The sequence below is a fragment of the Cryptomeria japonica genome, chromosome 4 (assembly GCF_030272615.1).
Source record: "Cryptomeria japonica chromosome 4, Sugi_1.0, whole genome shotgun sequence".
In the NCBI taxonomy this organism is placed as follows: Eukaryota; Viridiplantae; Streptophyta; class Pinopsida; order Cupressales; family Cupressaceae; genus Cryptomeria; species Cryptomeria japonica.
Window position 1 is genome coordinate 658,423,431 of NC_081408.1, and position 14,800 is coordinate 658,438,230.

Sequence of the window (14,800 nt, forward strand, 5' to 3'; positions counted from 1 at the left end):
TATTTTCCCCACACAATAATGAATTATTCGCCAGGATTTTATGGAATTTTCAAACCCTAAAAATAAAATCGCCAATACAAATAATTTTTTTTTCCAAATTTGAAAAAAAAATCGCCATCAATTTGAAATTTTTGCCCCAAAAATAATGCCTGATTCACCAAGATTTTACACTTTTGTCTAGGGGTGCTTTCTTAAAGTTATCCCTGCTCTTCTACAAATTTCGGTTCATCAATATTAGCATTCAAAGCAAATATGCATCTCCAATCATTAGGATAATATCCATACCTTTCAGGTGGTTTTCTTTGTCTAGTAGACCTTCGAACAAGTTTAGGTTCAGGTTCTTCTTCCTCTGATGATTCAGAACTCGTAGAGCTCTCATCAACTTCCTGTCTTTCTAAGGGCCTCGATTCAACTTTTTCAAGTGTAGCAGGTAGTTGAATCGCATCTTTCTTTTCTTCCTTTTGTTCTGGCTACACTGTAATAGAAGAAGACTTAGTTTCTCTAAAAATAACATTTCTGGAATAAAATACCTTTTGTGCAATAGGATCCCAAAGCTTGTATCCTTTCACACTATAACTGTTTCCAATGAATATACATTTAACAGCTTTGTTATCCAATTTTGTCTGCTTCTCCTTTGGCACATGAGCATATGCCTCACAACCAAAAACTCTCAGATGACTAAGCGAAGGCTTGTGGCCCGACCATGCTTCCATTGGCGTTTTATCAACAAGAGCTGATGTAGGAGACCTGTTTATCAGGTAGCAGGCAGTGGCTACAGCTTCAGCCCAGAACTTTTGTTCTAGTCCAGCACCACTTAGCATACTCCTAGCCTTCTCCATCAAGATCCTGTTCATTCTTTCTGCAACTCCATTCTGTTGTGGAGAATACAGAGTTGTCTTCTGTCTCTTAATACCACAATCTTTACAAAATGTGTTAAAATCATTGGAGCAATATTCACCGCCATTATATGTCCTTAAACATTTTATCTTCTTTCCAATCTGCAACTCAACCATTGCTTTAAATTCTTTGAAATGACTAAAAACTTCAGCTTTACTTTTAAGAAAATAAACCCATGTTCTTCTACTGAAATCATCAATGAAAGAAACATAATAAACTGATTTACCAATAGAAGAAACATCAACTGGACCAAATACATCTGAATGGATTAGATCCAAAACACTTGAAGACTTGTAAGAACTGGAGTAAAATTGAATGCGGTTTTGTTTTCCATAAATACAATGCTCACAAAAATCAAATTCAAGATTGCAATCATTCAACCCATTAACAAGGTTCTTATTTTTCAAAGTTCGTAGACACTTCTCACCTATGTGGCCGAGTCTCAGGTACCACAACATTGTCTTCTCTGTAGGCAACTTTGATTCAGTAGACAGAGCACCCTTGGGTACCCAAAAACCATGACCTTCTACTGAAAGAGACACCCTCTCCTTTTCCAACATAGTCTTTATCATAGTCTTATCAGAAGTGCTATTGCACTCAACTATGCATGCATCAAGCTGGTACAATGTACCCATTCTACTTCCTCTTGCTATTACCATAGCACCTCTCACCATTTTCACACCTGCTTCATAAAACTGTACATGCACACCCGCATCTATTAGTTTGCTAACAGATAACAAATTTCTTGCTAGTCCCACCCTTAACCCTATTATTCCATAAATAATGAAACATAGCAAAACTAGTCATATTAAGCATGGTAGGGTTTCTGCAGGACACCATCAAATCTTCTAGTTCTACCATCAGAAAATTTAACATGAACACTTCCACGACCAACAATATCAAGAAAGGACTTATCACCCAAATACACCTTACCACCATCAAACTTTTCATACTCACTAAACCAGTTTCTAATAGGAGTCATGTGGAAAGATGCACTTGAGTCTATCAACCATGCATTGTCGCCTGCACGAGTGGCCAAGGCTACAATAAAAGCATCTCCATCTTTCTTCTCAGACTCAGAATCAAAATCTTGCTTCTTCTTCTTTTTCTTCTTTTCTTCTTTATAGTCCTTTCAGAAATGTTCGGGCTTTCCACAATTCCAGCAAATTACCTTGGACTTACCAGGAGATTTTGATCTCCCCTTATTCTTGGACTTAGAACGGCCATTATGCTTTTCATTCTTGCCTCTTTCTTTTGGTCTTCCTCGAGCACTCAAAGCCTCTTTGGCATTTAGAGAAACCTTCCTTCTCATCTCCTCGAAAAGTAGAGAACCAACAACATCCTCCATCTTCAAGACAACTGCAGTGCTCCCTATGGCCATCACAAGGCTGTCCCATGAGTCTGGCAATGAACAAAGCAAGATTTGGCACCTTTCTTCTTCATCCATTGGTACCCCAACTGAGGTCAACTAAGTCACCAACATATTAAAACTTTCCAGATACTCAAAAATTTGTCCACCTTCTTCCATTCTCAAGGAATGCAACTTCTTCCTCAAGAAAATTTTATTCACAAGTGATTTTGCTTGGTAGATCTCACTTAGCTTCTTCCAAAGCTTCTTCGCAGTAGATTCTTCGTGGACATTAATCAGAATTGAGTCTGCATGGCACAATCTTATGAGACCTTTAGCTTTTCTATCCATTACATCATATTGTGCAACTAAAGTCGGATCTGTGGGCCTCAACTTATTCTCATCGACTGCATCTCATAGATCTCGATCAATCAACAGATCTTTCATCTTCAGCTTCCACATTTCAAAGTTTGTGCCAGAAAACTTCTCTACATCAATCCTCCCTGATATACTTGCCATATTTACGATCCTGCAATACAGAAATGAAATACTCTGCACAAGCTCCCCTTCAAACCTTGATTAGCTCAAAAAACCCTGTACCCAACAAATAGAACCAAAAACTGGTTAGGCTCTGATACCACTTGTAAGGAAGCAAAGGTGTGTGGAAACGCTTCCTACGCTAATCTTGAGAGGAAGATTATGCAAATTTCAACTTAACTATCACAGAGATCACAAGAAACACATAGAGTAGAAATAAAACAATAAACACATAACACAGTGATTATCGTGGGGAAAACCCATATGGGTGAAAAACCCCACACTCTAAAACCTGCATAATGTATTAACAAATCAACAAGAGATTACAATACACTTGCAATGCAAGTTCTTACAAGAGCATCACCTCAACTCAAGCTCGGAGAGACTTCACTAGCATCCTTCTTGCACCCAGCCTTGCAAACCAAACTCCATCATACAAACTCCTCTCCAAGCCCTCATTATATAGGAATTTTACAACCTGGAAACCATTTGTGGTTTTACAATACCATGGGCAAAACCTCCATGACACGTGTTGCCCACCCTTGACATTTATTTTTTCAAGATACGAAAACCGGGTTAAAAATAGTTACTCACGTCCAAACTCTTATCCCCTATTTTTGACCCTCATAACTAACATGAAATGTGTCATATAATCTCTAAAAATGGCCCTCCTATATTATACTATGGACAAGACATCTTTTGACAACTCATATACCTTTTTCCAAGGCACCGACACATGAGAAACCTCCCAACTACATTTGAAACTATTTACTAAAAATTACAAGGTTGAGACATGTATCTCAACAGAAACATGAGCCAACTTGGTCAATATACCCCGTCAAAGTTTCTTGAAGCCACAGCAGAAAACGACTATTCAAAGTTGATCCACACGGAGAGAGCCAAAGGAGAAGATTATGTCCTTCCAGCTATAAAAGCTAGAAGTCTGGCACACTGAACTTGAACCGTTCTTTGAAAAGTAAAACTCATTTGAGATTTAGACCAGATCTTCACGCACCTCTACTTCCCAGCTGGGGCACCCAAGGGAAAAAGTTAAATGCCATGGTTGCAGTCTAATTTGCTCGATGAATCCTCATGCCACAGGCTACATAGTCTTTGACTAACCAGAACCTCTATGCGGATTTCAACTTGGGAGAGAATTCTTTGTGAAATGCGGGCACAATATTCACATTGCTAGAGAGGTCGCTCTCAACGTGGAACTTCCTCTTCGATTTTGTACAGAACAGTGTACGTGCACTCGAGCTATATGGAATGAACTCCAAGCTATCTGGATTGCGTACCTGAACCTCCCTCAACATGACTCTCAACTGGTCTGGCTCTGATACCATATCAGAGATATTAAATCACAATATTCTCCATACTGTAATCTCTCAAAGAGTTTACAAATATATAGAAAAAATATCATGAACCGTGTGCTTCAGAATAGCACTTACAGGTTCAACAGTGTAACCAAATGTAAAACCATATCCTATATTATACTAATTATTGAGACTATTATCAAATAGTGTGTTAATAACAATAGACATATTCCTACCATGAATTGGGTTGTTGTTTTGTAGTATGAAGTAGTTATTTTGTCATGTAACTCTAATCCTTGATAATTTGTTAATAAGAATTTTATTTGAGAATGATGATGGTTCAATCATTTTTATCTTAGTGGATCAATATATCTGTATCTGAGTACTTTGTTGTTACTATTAGTGATCACTTAGACTTTTAAGATGTCAAAGTATTAGAATATTTCATCTTTTGCTCATAAACTATCTAGATGGTGAGCGAAGGATGGAATATACAATAAAGTACTCAGATACAGATATATTGACCCACTAAGATAAAAGTGATTGAACCATCATCATTCTCAAATGAAGTTCTTATAAACAAATTATCAATTAAAAGATTAGAGTTACATGACAAAATAACTACTTCATACTATAAAACAATAAGATAAGAAAATATTTAACTAACAACCCAATTCATGTTAGGAATATGTCTATTCTTATTAACACACTATTTGATAATAGTCTCAATAATTAAATGGCATGCTACCAATTTTAACTAGCATAAACATGTTTGAGGATCCCCTATGAGAGCATTATCTAAACCTAGACTAAGCAAATGAATTGTTTAACAAAATGTTATAAAAAATGTGAAACATGCATAGCGCAAGGGGAATAATACCCTATTTTGTGATAAATAAATTAATTGTATCAAATTTGTTTTAGTTGTGGGAGTTAAAAATGTATAATAAAATGCTATTTAAAGAAGTAATTATGAAGAATTGTGCTTGACTCTAGGGATGATCTTCAAGACATTTTAAAGGTGTTAGAATCTATCCCACAACCTCAACCCTCAATAACGACAAAAGTGGTGTTTCACATGGAATAGGGTTTTCCTTCCTACTTCCCTCTTCACTGTCTCAATTTCCTTCTAGCTTCACCTCATTAGACTTCATAGCTCATTTTTTTGCATAAATTCCTCTACCCTTTAAGCTTTTACAGTGTTCGTAATCTATTCTTATTCTCTATATTCAACATAAGCAAAGGGATGCCGATGAAGGTTGTGAAATTTGGATTTACACTTGCTTGAAAGTTTCTAGATCCTTTTCAATAAATATTTTTCATGGTGTCTTGGAATCTTGAAAATGCACAAGACACAATTATTTGAGGCATTTCAACCAACCTAGACATGCTTCCTCCCTTGCCTCCTCTTCTCTTCCCTTCACATTTTCATATCTTCCTCTCCAACATGGTTTCTCCTTCCTTCTCCATGCAATTCTTTAATTTTTCCTCCTATTTTTTTGCCTACCACACCCTTTTCAATTATTTTATGACTGAAGCAATAGGTCCTATGCACCAATTTTACCCTTGACCTTTAATTTTTTGCTCAAAGAGAGAGCCATCGTGTCTTCTTAATGGCCCATATGCCCTCTTTCCCCTCTTTGGTGTCATATATGTGAGTGAATGCATTGATCGATAGCCATATTCTACTCCCTTTTCTATCCTTTAATTATTTGATACCTCTTTTAATTAGTTTTTTGTTGGAATCCAAGAACAGTGAGAGGGGGGGGTGAATTAGTGTTCTACTAGTAATTAATAATTTAATTCTTTTAGATACTTTTCCAATTAACAACTGGTATGCATATAAACAAGATATATTAAAGAACAAAGCAACCACAAAGATCAACAATATTACACCACATATTTATACGTGGAAAACCTCAAAGAGGAAAAACCACAGTGGGATTTGTGACCCACAATATCTATCCACTGGCCAGTTGAATAAATATTACATAAAAAAGGGTTTGCACATGCAGGAAGGCACACTTCCTAGAGCGCACTGCTTATCACAAAGGAGTTTCACTGACTACAGATAAAATACTGAATAACAAAAAAAAATTTGAACTCTGAGTGTGCATCTGATATGCTGGATGAGTTTCGGTTTAAGTACTGACTATATCGGTTAACACTGTCTCCTTCCTTACCGGTAACCTTGTTCGCTTCCCAATCCTCTTGACAAATAACCAAGATCGACAACAGATTATTACATTCGCATTTTGTCGATCAATATCTCACTCACATAATATCGCATAACCTATCACATCTATATCCCAAGATGACTTAACCGAACTGACTTATATACCCTTTACATACATAAACATGAATGCCTTATGTTGGCTTACAATCATATTACAAAAGATAAATATATGTTAGCCTAGACAAAAATATTAACATTAATCTTCATGACTTTTTCCGCTAAAACCTTTGCCAGAACAATCTTCTATGTCGACCTCCAAATATCAGTTCCTAGTTTGTTGGTCTCTCTTGCTTTCCGGTTTCCTTGAATGCCGAAAGATATCGGATAAGTATCCAACCCAAAATGATGTGTGTTGCCATCAATGACAACACCATGAGCCCGGATGAGTGTCAATTTCCAACAATCTCCCCCTTTGGCATTGATGGCAACACTCATGTGAAAAATGGATCATTAAAGTGTTGTTTCGGTTCTTGTCCAAAAACTTCCCAAAAACTAATCTCTGAAATCTACTCCCCCTGAGCTATACATTACTTCTTATGTCCCTTAACATTTTTCACATCCAACCTCTCCCCTTTTGACAGCAATGCCAAAGTCGAGGCAAATAAATGAAAGAATAAAAACTGTGTTTACCAAATCTAGATGTACTTGAAGATATCAGGGTAAGCACTCTTCAAAAATCCCAAGTAAGTGTCCTAGTCGGTTTTCAATGTTCTCAAAATTGATACAAACCCATTAAGAATGTATGCATGTAATTCTTCTTCTGTTAATGTTGATGGTGTGGGCTTACTCATCTATTCTATACATTTCCTTTTATGAAGCAATAAAGTGTTTAGTCGGGGAATGATCAAACCTCTCGATTCTCTGGCCTGCCGGATTAACCTGTCCATATCCTTCTCCAAAGCTGAAAAAATCCAATTCAGAAAGAAAAATTTGACCATCAACAGAGCTGGTCAATGACTGAGTACCATCAAAATTATTTGCAAGATGCTCCAACCGGACCTTAGCTGCCTTTATTTTAACTTCCAGATTTGCTGTTAATTTGGTTGTGTTAGTGCAAGACCACTATATACTGATGCATTGATGAAGGGCTTCATCAATCCTTGTCAATTCTTCTGTCAGCTTGGCCTTGTCTGATGTGATCGTGTTATCACAAGTGACCTTCCTAGCTGATTATACCTCTCCACCAACTGTTGATTTGATACTTGTTGAAGAGTTTGAAACTCCTTGGCAATGTGCTCAGTCAAACCCTTAAACTTGCCGAAAGGGCTAGCTACCCGACTGATCTTAAATATTCTGGGGCAAGCTGCAGTAGGATTGGAATGGCTTGTTCTATAACATGCTTGTCCTCTGATCCTTCCTTCATAAGCTTCTGAGTTGCAACAAACATTAACTCGAAATTGCTTTGCTGCTCAATATTATTTTTCTCAAAATGACTAAAATCTACTTGACCGGATGTGTCAAGTGCCAATAATGAGGGATCAACAACTAATGATGGTGCCGATACCCTAACTTAAATATGTTCTTGTCCTTTCTCCTTTACCTTATGTCATTTATCTTCCTGTTCCTTCTCCTTGGCACCAGTGGCTTCGCCACTTGGTGCAGTTATTTCTTCTGCCACTACATCATGAGTATCTACATCAATAACCGGAGGAAAATTGTCCTCAATATTATTTGTCGGTTTATTTTCCTCTATATCCTCAGTTAATTTCTTATCCAGAGTCGGTGTGTCTTCACCTAATATGTCTTTCCCTCTAGCATCAACCGAGATGTCTGGAATGTCAGACTTAGGAAGAACTTCCGGTGATGTAAAGAATCCTGGATTATCAACAAAGAATTTTACCCCTGCATCATGAGTCTCTTTAACTATTTCATTCACTATTCCCACCATTAAGCTGATATGCATGTGCTTACTCCAGAAAATTGTTTTATTAGCAAAATCAATGCACTATTGCATCTCTTCTTCAGTTATAGCACCACATACAGTTAACAGTTCCTGAATCTTTATATGCCTATCTTCCTCAAGTGCAGATAGTCTTCTACCATCTAATTTATTATACAACTCTGTTGGTATTTGCTTCTCTATCTCAAGTAAGGCCTTCTTATATATATCTAAGTATAGAAAAATTGCTTCCTCAATCTCCTTTTGTTCTATATCATCCATATTTTCATAGTAATATTGTATATTACTCAAAATTCCATCCTTAGTAATTTGTTTTACCAATTCATCTACAGATAAAGGAGGGACAACTTTAACACTTTTACCAGATTCAAGAGCCATATCTAAGTCAGATTTATTCTTCTTACCAAGAGTGGGAGTTGTCTCTTTTACGGTTTCCTCTTCTTTGTAGGCTTCCTCTCCTTCAAAGGTTGCTTATGAGCTGCCGAAGGGGTGACCTTGGTTTTCTGCTGCTTTCCTTCCTTAGGCTTCTTCCTTTGAATTATCATGTAAGTTTTGGGTATCTTAGGAGGTTCATCTTCAGTCTCATATCTAGAAGCAACAAGGGCAATAAAGGTTTCCGGTCTCTTCCTTTTTATCACACCTTTGTCGGTTGTTGCTACCGGTGAGGCCTGAACTGTTGCCTGAGAAGATGGCTCTGGAAGTCCAATAATCTGTTTGATCTTAGTGGACATCTTCTGAACAACATGTCCTACCTTCTTTATCCGACCTTCCCTCTTTTTCACCTCCAATTCCTTCTATTTAGTTGGGCCATCTATAAGTGTCTTGGCATACATACTCAAGATCTCTGCATCAACTTCATAGCCCATCTCAATTATCCATACCTTTCTTGGTTGTACTGCTTCCATTAAAGTTTCATCTTTCTTAACCATAAAGGAGATCTCAATAGAGTATTTATCAACAATGTGCTCAGACACTCTTTCCCTTTATTTCATTGTCTTCTGAAAAGCCTTGAAAAATCCCCATAAGGTGGATTCTTTGTCCTGACCTATGCTTCTTAAGGAATCTTTGATTTGCTTCCCTACTAGAATGTCAAAGGCCCGTTGTCTTTTGTCGGATCTTGGGGTCTCATTGAGAAATAATAGCATTAGACAAACAACAAGATTACCATACCAGAATACACCTTTCTTCTCACCTTTGATTTTTTCCAAATTCAAAATTAACTCATCACACATCCACTGGCAAGGATCATATTTTTCATTTTCCTTGATCATCTTATGTGCACAGTAGATATAAGAACTAGAAACAGAATTCAATCGATTAGATTGAGTTACCATATATCCAATAACCATGCTGGCAAATTGCATTTCCTTATCTCTGATTGTACTAATCCTCATAGACCAATTGTCGAATGTAGCACTAGTTAGCTTGGTGACTTCATTGTTAGATATTTTCTTCTTATCTGGTCTCTGACCAACTTGGGGTACACAGGTAATTACCCGAATGACATCCTTAGTGATTTTATGAGGTTGGTCTAGCCACATAAACTCACCATGAACATGGCTCAACACATACCGGATGATTTCATCATCAAACTCAGGCATCTCCAAAATTTCGATAAACCCTTGATCCTTCAAATGTTTGAATTCCGGTTTGATTACACCATTCTTATCCAACAATGCTATCATATACATGGTTTTCATCTCTGATGTGCCTAATTCCTCCAGAGTGCAGTGAATGTAAGCTTTGACATCGTCATCAGGAACCCTAGAAAATGTGTCGATTGAATCATCAACCTTCACAATCTGAGGGTGTTGCTTGAATACCGGGCGTGGACGATCCTTAATATCAACCACAACAGGAACAACAATATCTACTGAAGCAGGAGCAGATCCAAAAGCCATTGCAATTTCGAAAAAGATAGCTTGAAAACTGAGAAATACATTAGAATCTTCGCCGGTGAAAAGCCTTTGAAAATTCACTCTGAATGTACTAGAATTTGCCGCTTAGGATCACTCTGAATCGCCTTCAACTCGCTCTACTTCGCTCTGCATGCTTGGTGATGAAAAAGGAATCAATTTTGCTTCTTAACCTGTAGAACCCTAATTCCTTATTGACATAAATGCTGGCCGACATATCATACCGAATCCAAGATCCATCAAATAATCTTTAGACTAACTTCTTCAATGTCTGAAACAAGCTTTCAGACCACTACCAAGGTTAATGCAAGATCTGTCATCAATTTGCCTCCCTCTAAAGGTAATGCCTTAGTTACTTGATGAGTTTCCCGTCGGTGCAGGAACATTCTGCTTTGTCGGTTGAGTAACCGGGCTATTTTCTTCATCCGATTGATCCCCAGACTTTCTAATCCATTTATTTTCATGCTCCTTCTGGATATCATCAACCTTTTGTTTTCCCTTCTCATCATTTCCTACCGGTGGGTTCTTGCTTCTGCATAATTTAGCAATATGTCCTACTTTGTTGCATGCATAACAAGTGACATTGTTTTTTTGAATCGCCTTGTCATAACCTTGATCATTTATTGACCTACATTGATTAACAATATGCCCAAACTTTCCACATGCATGACATTACACATTCATTCTATATTATGTTGTCTTATGACCATACTTCTTGCAATTGAAACATTGAACGGTACCTGAATTATTATTTTGATTGACTCTATTTCTGCATTGACTTGCCATATGACCAAACTTATTGTAAACAAAGCATCTACCATTAAATTTATGTGCATTAGGTTGTCTTATCGATGATCTCTGATTCCGGTTGTCTGGTGGATTCTCTCGATTTGCAATACCGGAGCTTTCTCCATGCTCAAATCCAAGACCTCTAATGTCTCTAGTGTCCCTTTGATTCTTCAATAATTCATCAAGCTTTGCAAAACTGACATTGAACTTTTCTTTGTATTCATTTGCAGTATCCAAATCACTTCTTAGAACTGTCATCATTCTCTCCAACTCTTGCTCATTGTTCTATGATTGTACCAATTCAGTTTTCAACACATCATTCTCATGCACCAACCTAATACATTCTTCAGATCTATCTTTTAGGGATTTGGCAAGATTTTCTTTATTCTTCTTCCGGTCTTCAATCTCCTTGGACATCCTCATGGTTAGGGCTGGCATCTCATTCTTCATGACACCATTTTCTTGACTTGGCTTCTCACATAGTTCCTTTAAAACATTCTTCTCTTCATCATCCTGATTTTGTAGTTGATCACAAAGTTCTTTCCTCTTGGCTTGTTCAGATGACAACCTCTCTTGCAGAGTAAGGATGAATTCTTTTGCAAATTTCATCTCATCTTGTAGAGTAAGGATGAATTCTTTTGCAAATCTCATCTCATCTTGCAGAGTAAGGATGAATTCTTTTGCAGATCTCAACTCATCTTGCAATTTCATGTTCTTCAATCTTTCAGAATCATAGTCTTCAAGTGCAACTTCAAGTTCTTTCCTCAAACTCATCTCCATGGATTTCGGATGCAGGATCTTCCTCAAGTTGTTAGACTTATTTTGAGGCACTAGGCTCTAATACCAATTATTCGAATCCAAGAACACTAGGGGGGGAAGGGGGGGAGTGAATCAATGTTCTACCGGTAATTAATAATTTAATTCCTTTAGATACTTTTCCAATTAACAACCGATATGCATATAAACAAGATATAATAAAGAACAAAGCAACCTTAAACAGGAAAAACCACGGTGGGATTTGTGACCCACAATTCCACTGATCAGTTGAATAAATATTACATAAAAAGGGGGCATGCACATGCAAGAAGGCACACTGCCTAGAGCGCACTGCTCATCACAAAAGACTCTCACTGAGTACAGATAAAATACTGAAATACAGACAAAATTTTGAACTCCGAGTGTACATCTAATATGTTGGATGAGTTTCGGTTTAAGTACTGATTGTACCGGTTAACGTTGTCTCCTTCCTTACTGGTAACCTTGTTCGCTTCCCAACCCTCTTGACAAATAACCAAGACCGACAACAAATCATTACATTCGCATTTTGTCGATCAATATCTTGCTCGCATAATATCACATAACCTATCACATCTATATCCCAAAATGACTTAACCGAACTCACTTATATACCCTTTACATACATAAACATGAATGTCTTATGTTAGCTTACAATCATATTACAAAAGATAAATATATGTTGGCCTAGACAAAAATATAAACATTAATCTTCGTGACCGTTAGCGCTAAAACCTTTATCGGATCAATCTTCTATGTCGGCCTCCAAATACCGATTCCTAGTTTGTCAGTTTCCCTTGCTTTTCGGTTTCCTTGAATGTCGGATGTTAAACCTTGAATACCATAGGATACCGGATAAGTATCCAACCCAAAATGATGTGTGTTGCCATCAATGACAACACCATGAACCTAGATGAGTGTCAATTGCCAACATTTTTTATATTATTTTTTCCATACAAGCCCTACATGAAAATAAGCTTCTATAAGGGGGGATGTAACAAAATATTCAGTAAGTTATTCTTGTTATTATTATTGTAGTTATCCTTCACTACCTACTTATGTTTATGCTTTTCATAAGCCTATAATAATTTAATGTCATGAATAATCAATACAAAATCATAAATATATTGATGAAACAATAGATCATTAGAGTCACAATTGTAAAAACATATATTGATATTAATTGAGATTTCTAGTCTTTTCTATAGATTAATTTAACTATTATACATACAAGTGCTTCCAACTAAATTCTTATTAGTAAAAAAAGAACAAATTTAAAAATATTATCTTGTACACAGACAAGGAGAAAAATCTTCATATTCATAAATAATAAATCAATTACAATCAACCATCATACTCCCCTAAAATAATTTATTAATATTTGAGCATTTAATTCAAAATTTATACAGAGTAATTATTAAATGAAATAATTTTTCCTACTATCTTGTAATTTTGCCCATTGACTGCTTTAGTTCAAGTTTAAATACACATGATTTTGCAAATAAAGTCAATCTTGCTCTTTAAACTCTTTATCAAGCAACTTATTTTTGACAGTTACCTTTTCTTCTTTTGCTCTATTTGCGCAACGCTTCAATTTTCTGCTTCAACAATTACAATGTTTTACTAACAATAGTACAACACATCTTGCCCGGTTTGTTATTTCTTGAAACCAGGAAACGACCTCAAAGTTCCAAAGAGAGAGAGAATAGGCAGGTGGAATATCTATCTTCCACCAGAGAGCTCAATTGCATCCTGGTTATACAGTGAATTCTCAACCCACTCAAACCTCCTAGGTATCATTTCATTTTGTTGTCGGCGAATGACTTCAACCTGCTGCCACTCTTTCCAACGTTCCTCTAAACCCTCTCCTTCCAACATGCGGACCACTTTGCTCATGGTGGGCCGGTCTTCTGGTGAGATTTGTGTGCATAGCAATGCCACCTGAATTATGGTCTCAACTTCTCTTGCATCAGAGTTCTGCTTTAGGTTTTCATCTACAATTGCATCCAAACATTTTTCTCTTTCCAACTTTTTGACCTGTGTCATTAATCACAACAAAATAAAATATTTTAGTGGATATTTCAACAAAGAAAAAATAATTAATATAAAACAATTTATTAGAATTCAACTGTGTAATTTTAAAGCCATCCATCTTCATCGATCCATATCATATTCAAAACAAGAGAATACACTTCAACACATCATTATATAGATTGTTTTCCAAGCTAAAATCAGTGTTGAAACTCACACTGTTCCACGCAATTGACATACTGATCACGTCTGGAAAGTGATTATGTAGAGCAGATTAGTTGTGCAATCGGGACAATCATAGACCTAATGAGTTATAATAATTACAATCATAGTTGTGAACCTCGCAAATAACTTGCAAAACTCGCGAGTCAAAACTGTTAAGGCGTTATTATCGGACTAACTCGTCACAGGATTATTCAGAAAAATTTGCCATTGCTGATTAGTTCGCCAAAACTCGTAATTTTTGGAGGTAAACTAAGCCACAATTTGATAACTCTGTTCACCTGGAAAATCTTCCCATTCTGTTAATTTCAATTGTGTTTTCTGAGTTTTATATTCAGATGGGGTTTGTAAATGTTCAACCGGAGTTTGTAGGCGTTTGGGTAGGGTTAGCAGGTGTTAAAAGACATATTTTCAACAGTGGCAACTTGATATTCTTTATTATATTTTCTGGTTTACTGTTTCGTTTTTAAGGCATTTTCAGATTTTTTTCATTCTGTTATTTATTTTAATTTACAATTAAAAATAATTCTAGTGTTAATTGTGAATTGGGGTCCACTCTCTGTATCAAAAATAAAAATATTGAAAGTAGTCTGAACATCGACCTTTGAACGGAGGTGCTTTGAAAGTTACACCTTCAGTAAATAACTATCACATCTCTAAAAACTGCTTCTGCATACACACAACGTCACTCTGATTATAACTAACTTGATAGGAGTGACTGAAATTTATCACACAATCTTAGGACTGTTCAACAGCAACTGAAAACTATTTTATAATAATTAGCTATGATGAGTCCAGATGAACGCTCTGATC

The 14,800-nt window shown here is 36.5% G+C and overlaps 1 protein-coding gene across 14 annotated transcripts in view; it reads right to left on the bottom strand.

Moving 5' to 3' along the window:
* Positions 1–13,100: 13,100 nt before the first annotated feature.
* LOC131061795 (LRR receptor kinase SERK2) overlaps positions 13,101–14,800 on the bottom strand; it is a 161,299-nt gene continuing 159,599 nt past the window's right edge. For all 14 annotated transcript variants that reach the window (XM_057995631.2, XM_057995627.2, XM_057995630.2 and 11 more), the window contains one exon: positions 13,101–13,771. In XM_057995631.2, coding sequence (XP_057851614.1) covers positions 13,457–13,771 — 315 coding nt within the window. In that variant the 3' untranslated portion in view covers positions 13,101–13,456. The remainder of the gene's footprint in view (positions 13,772–14,800) is intronic.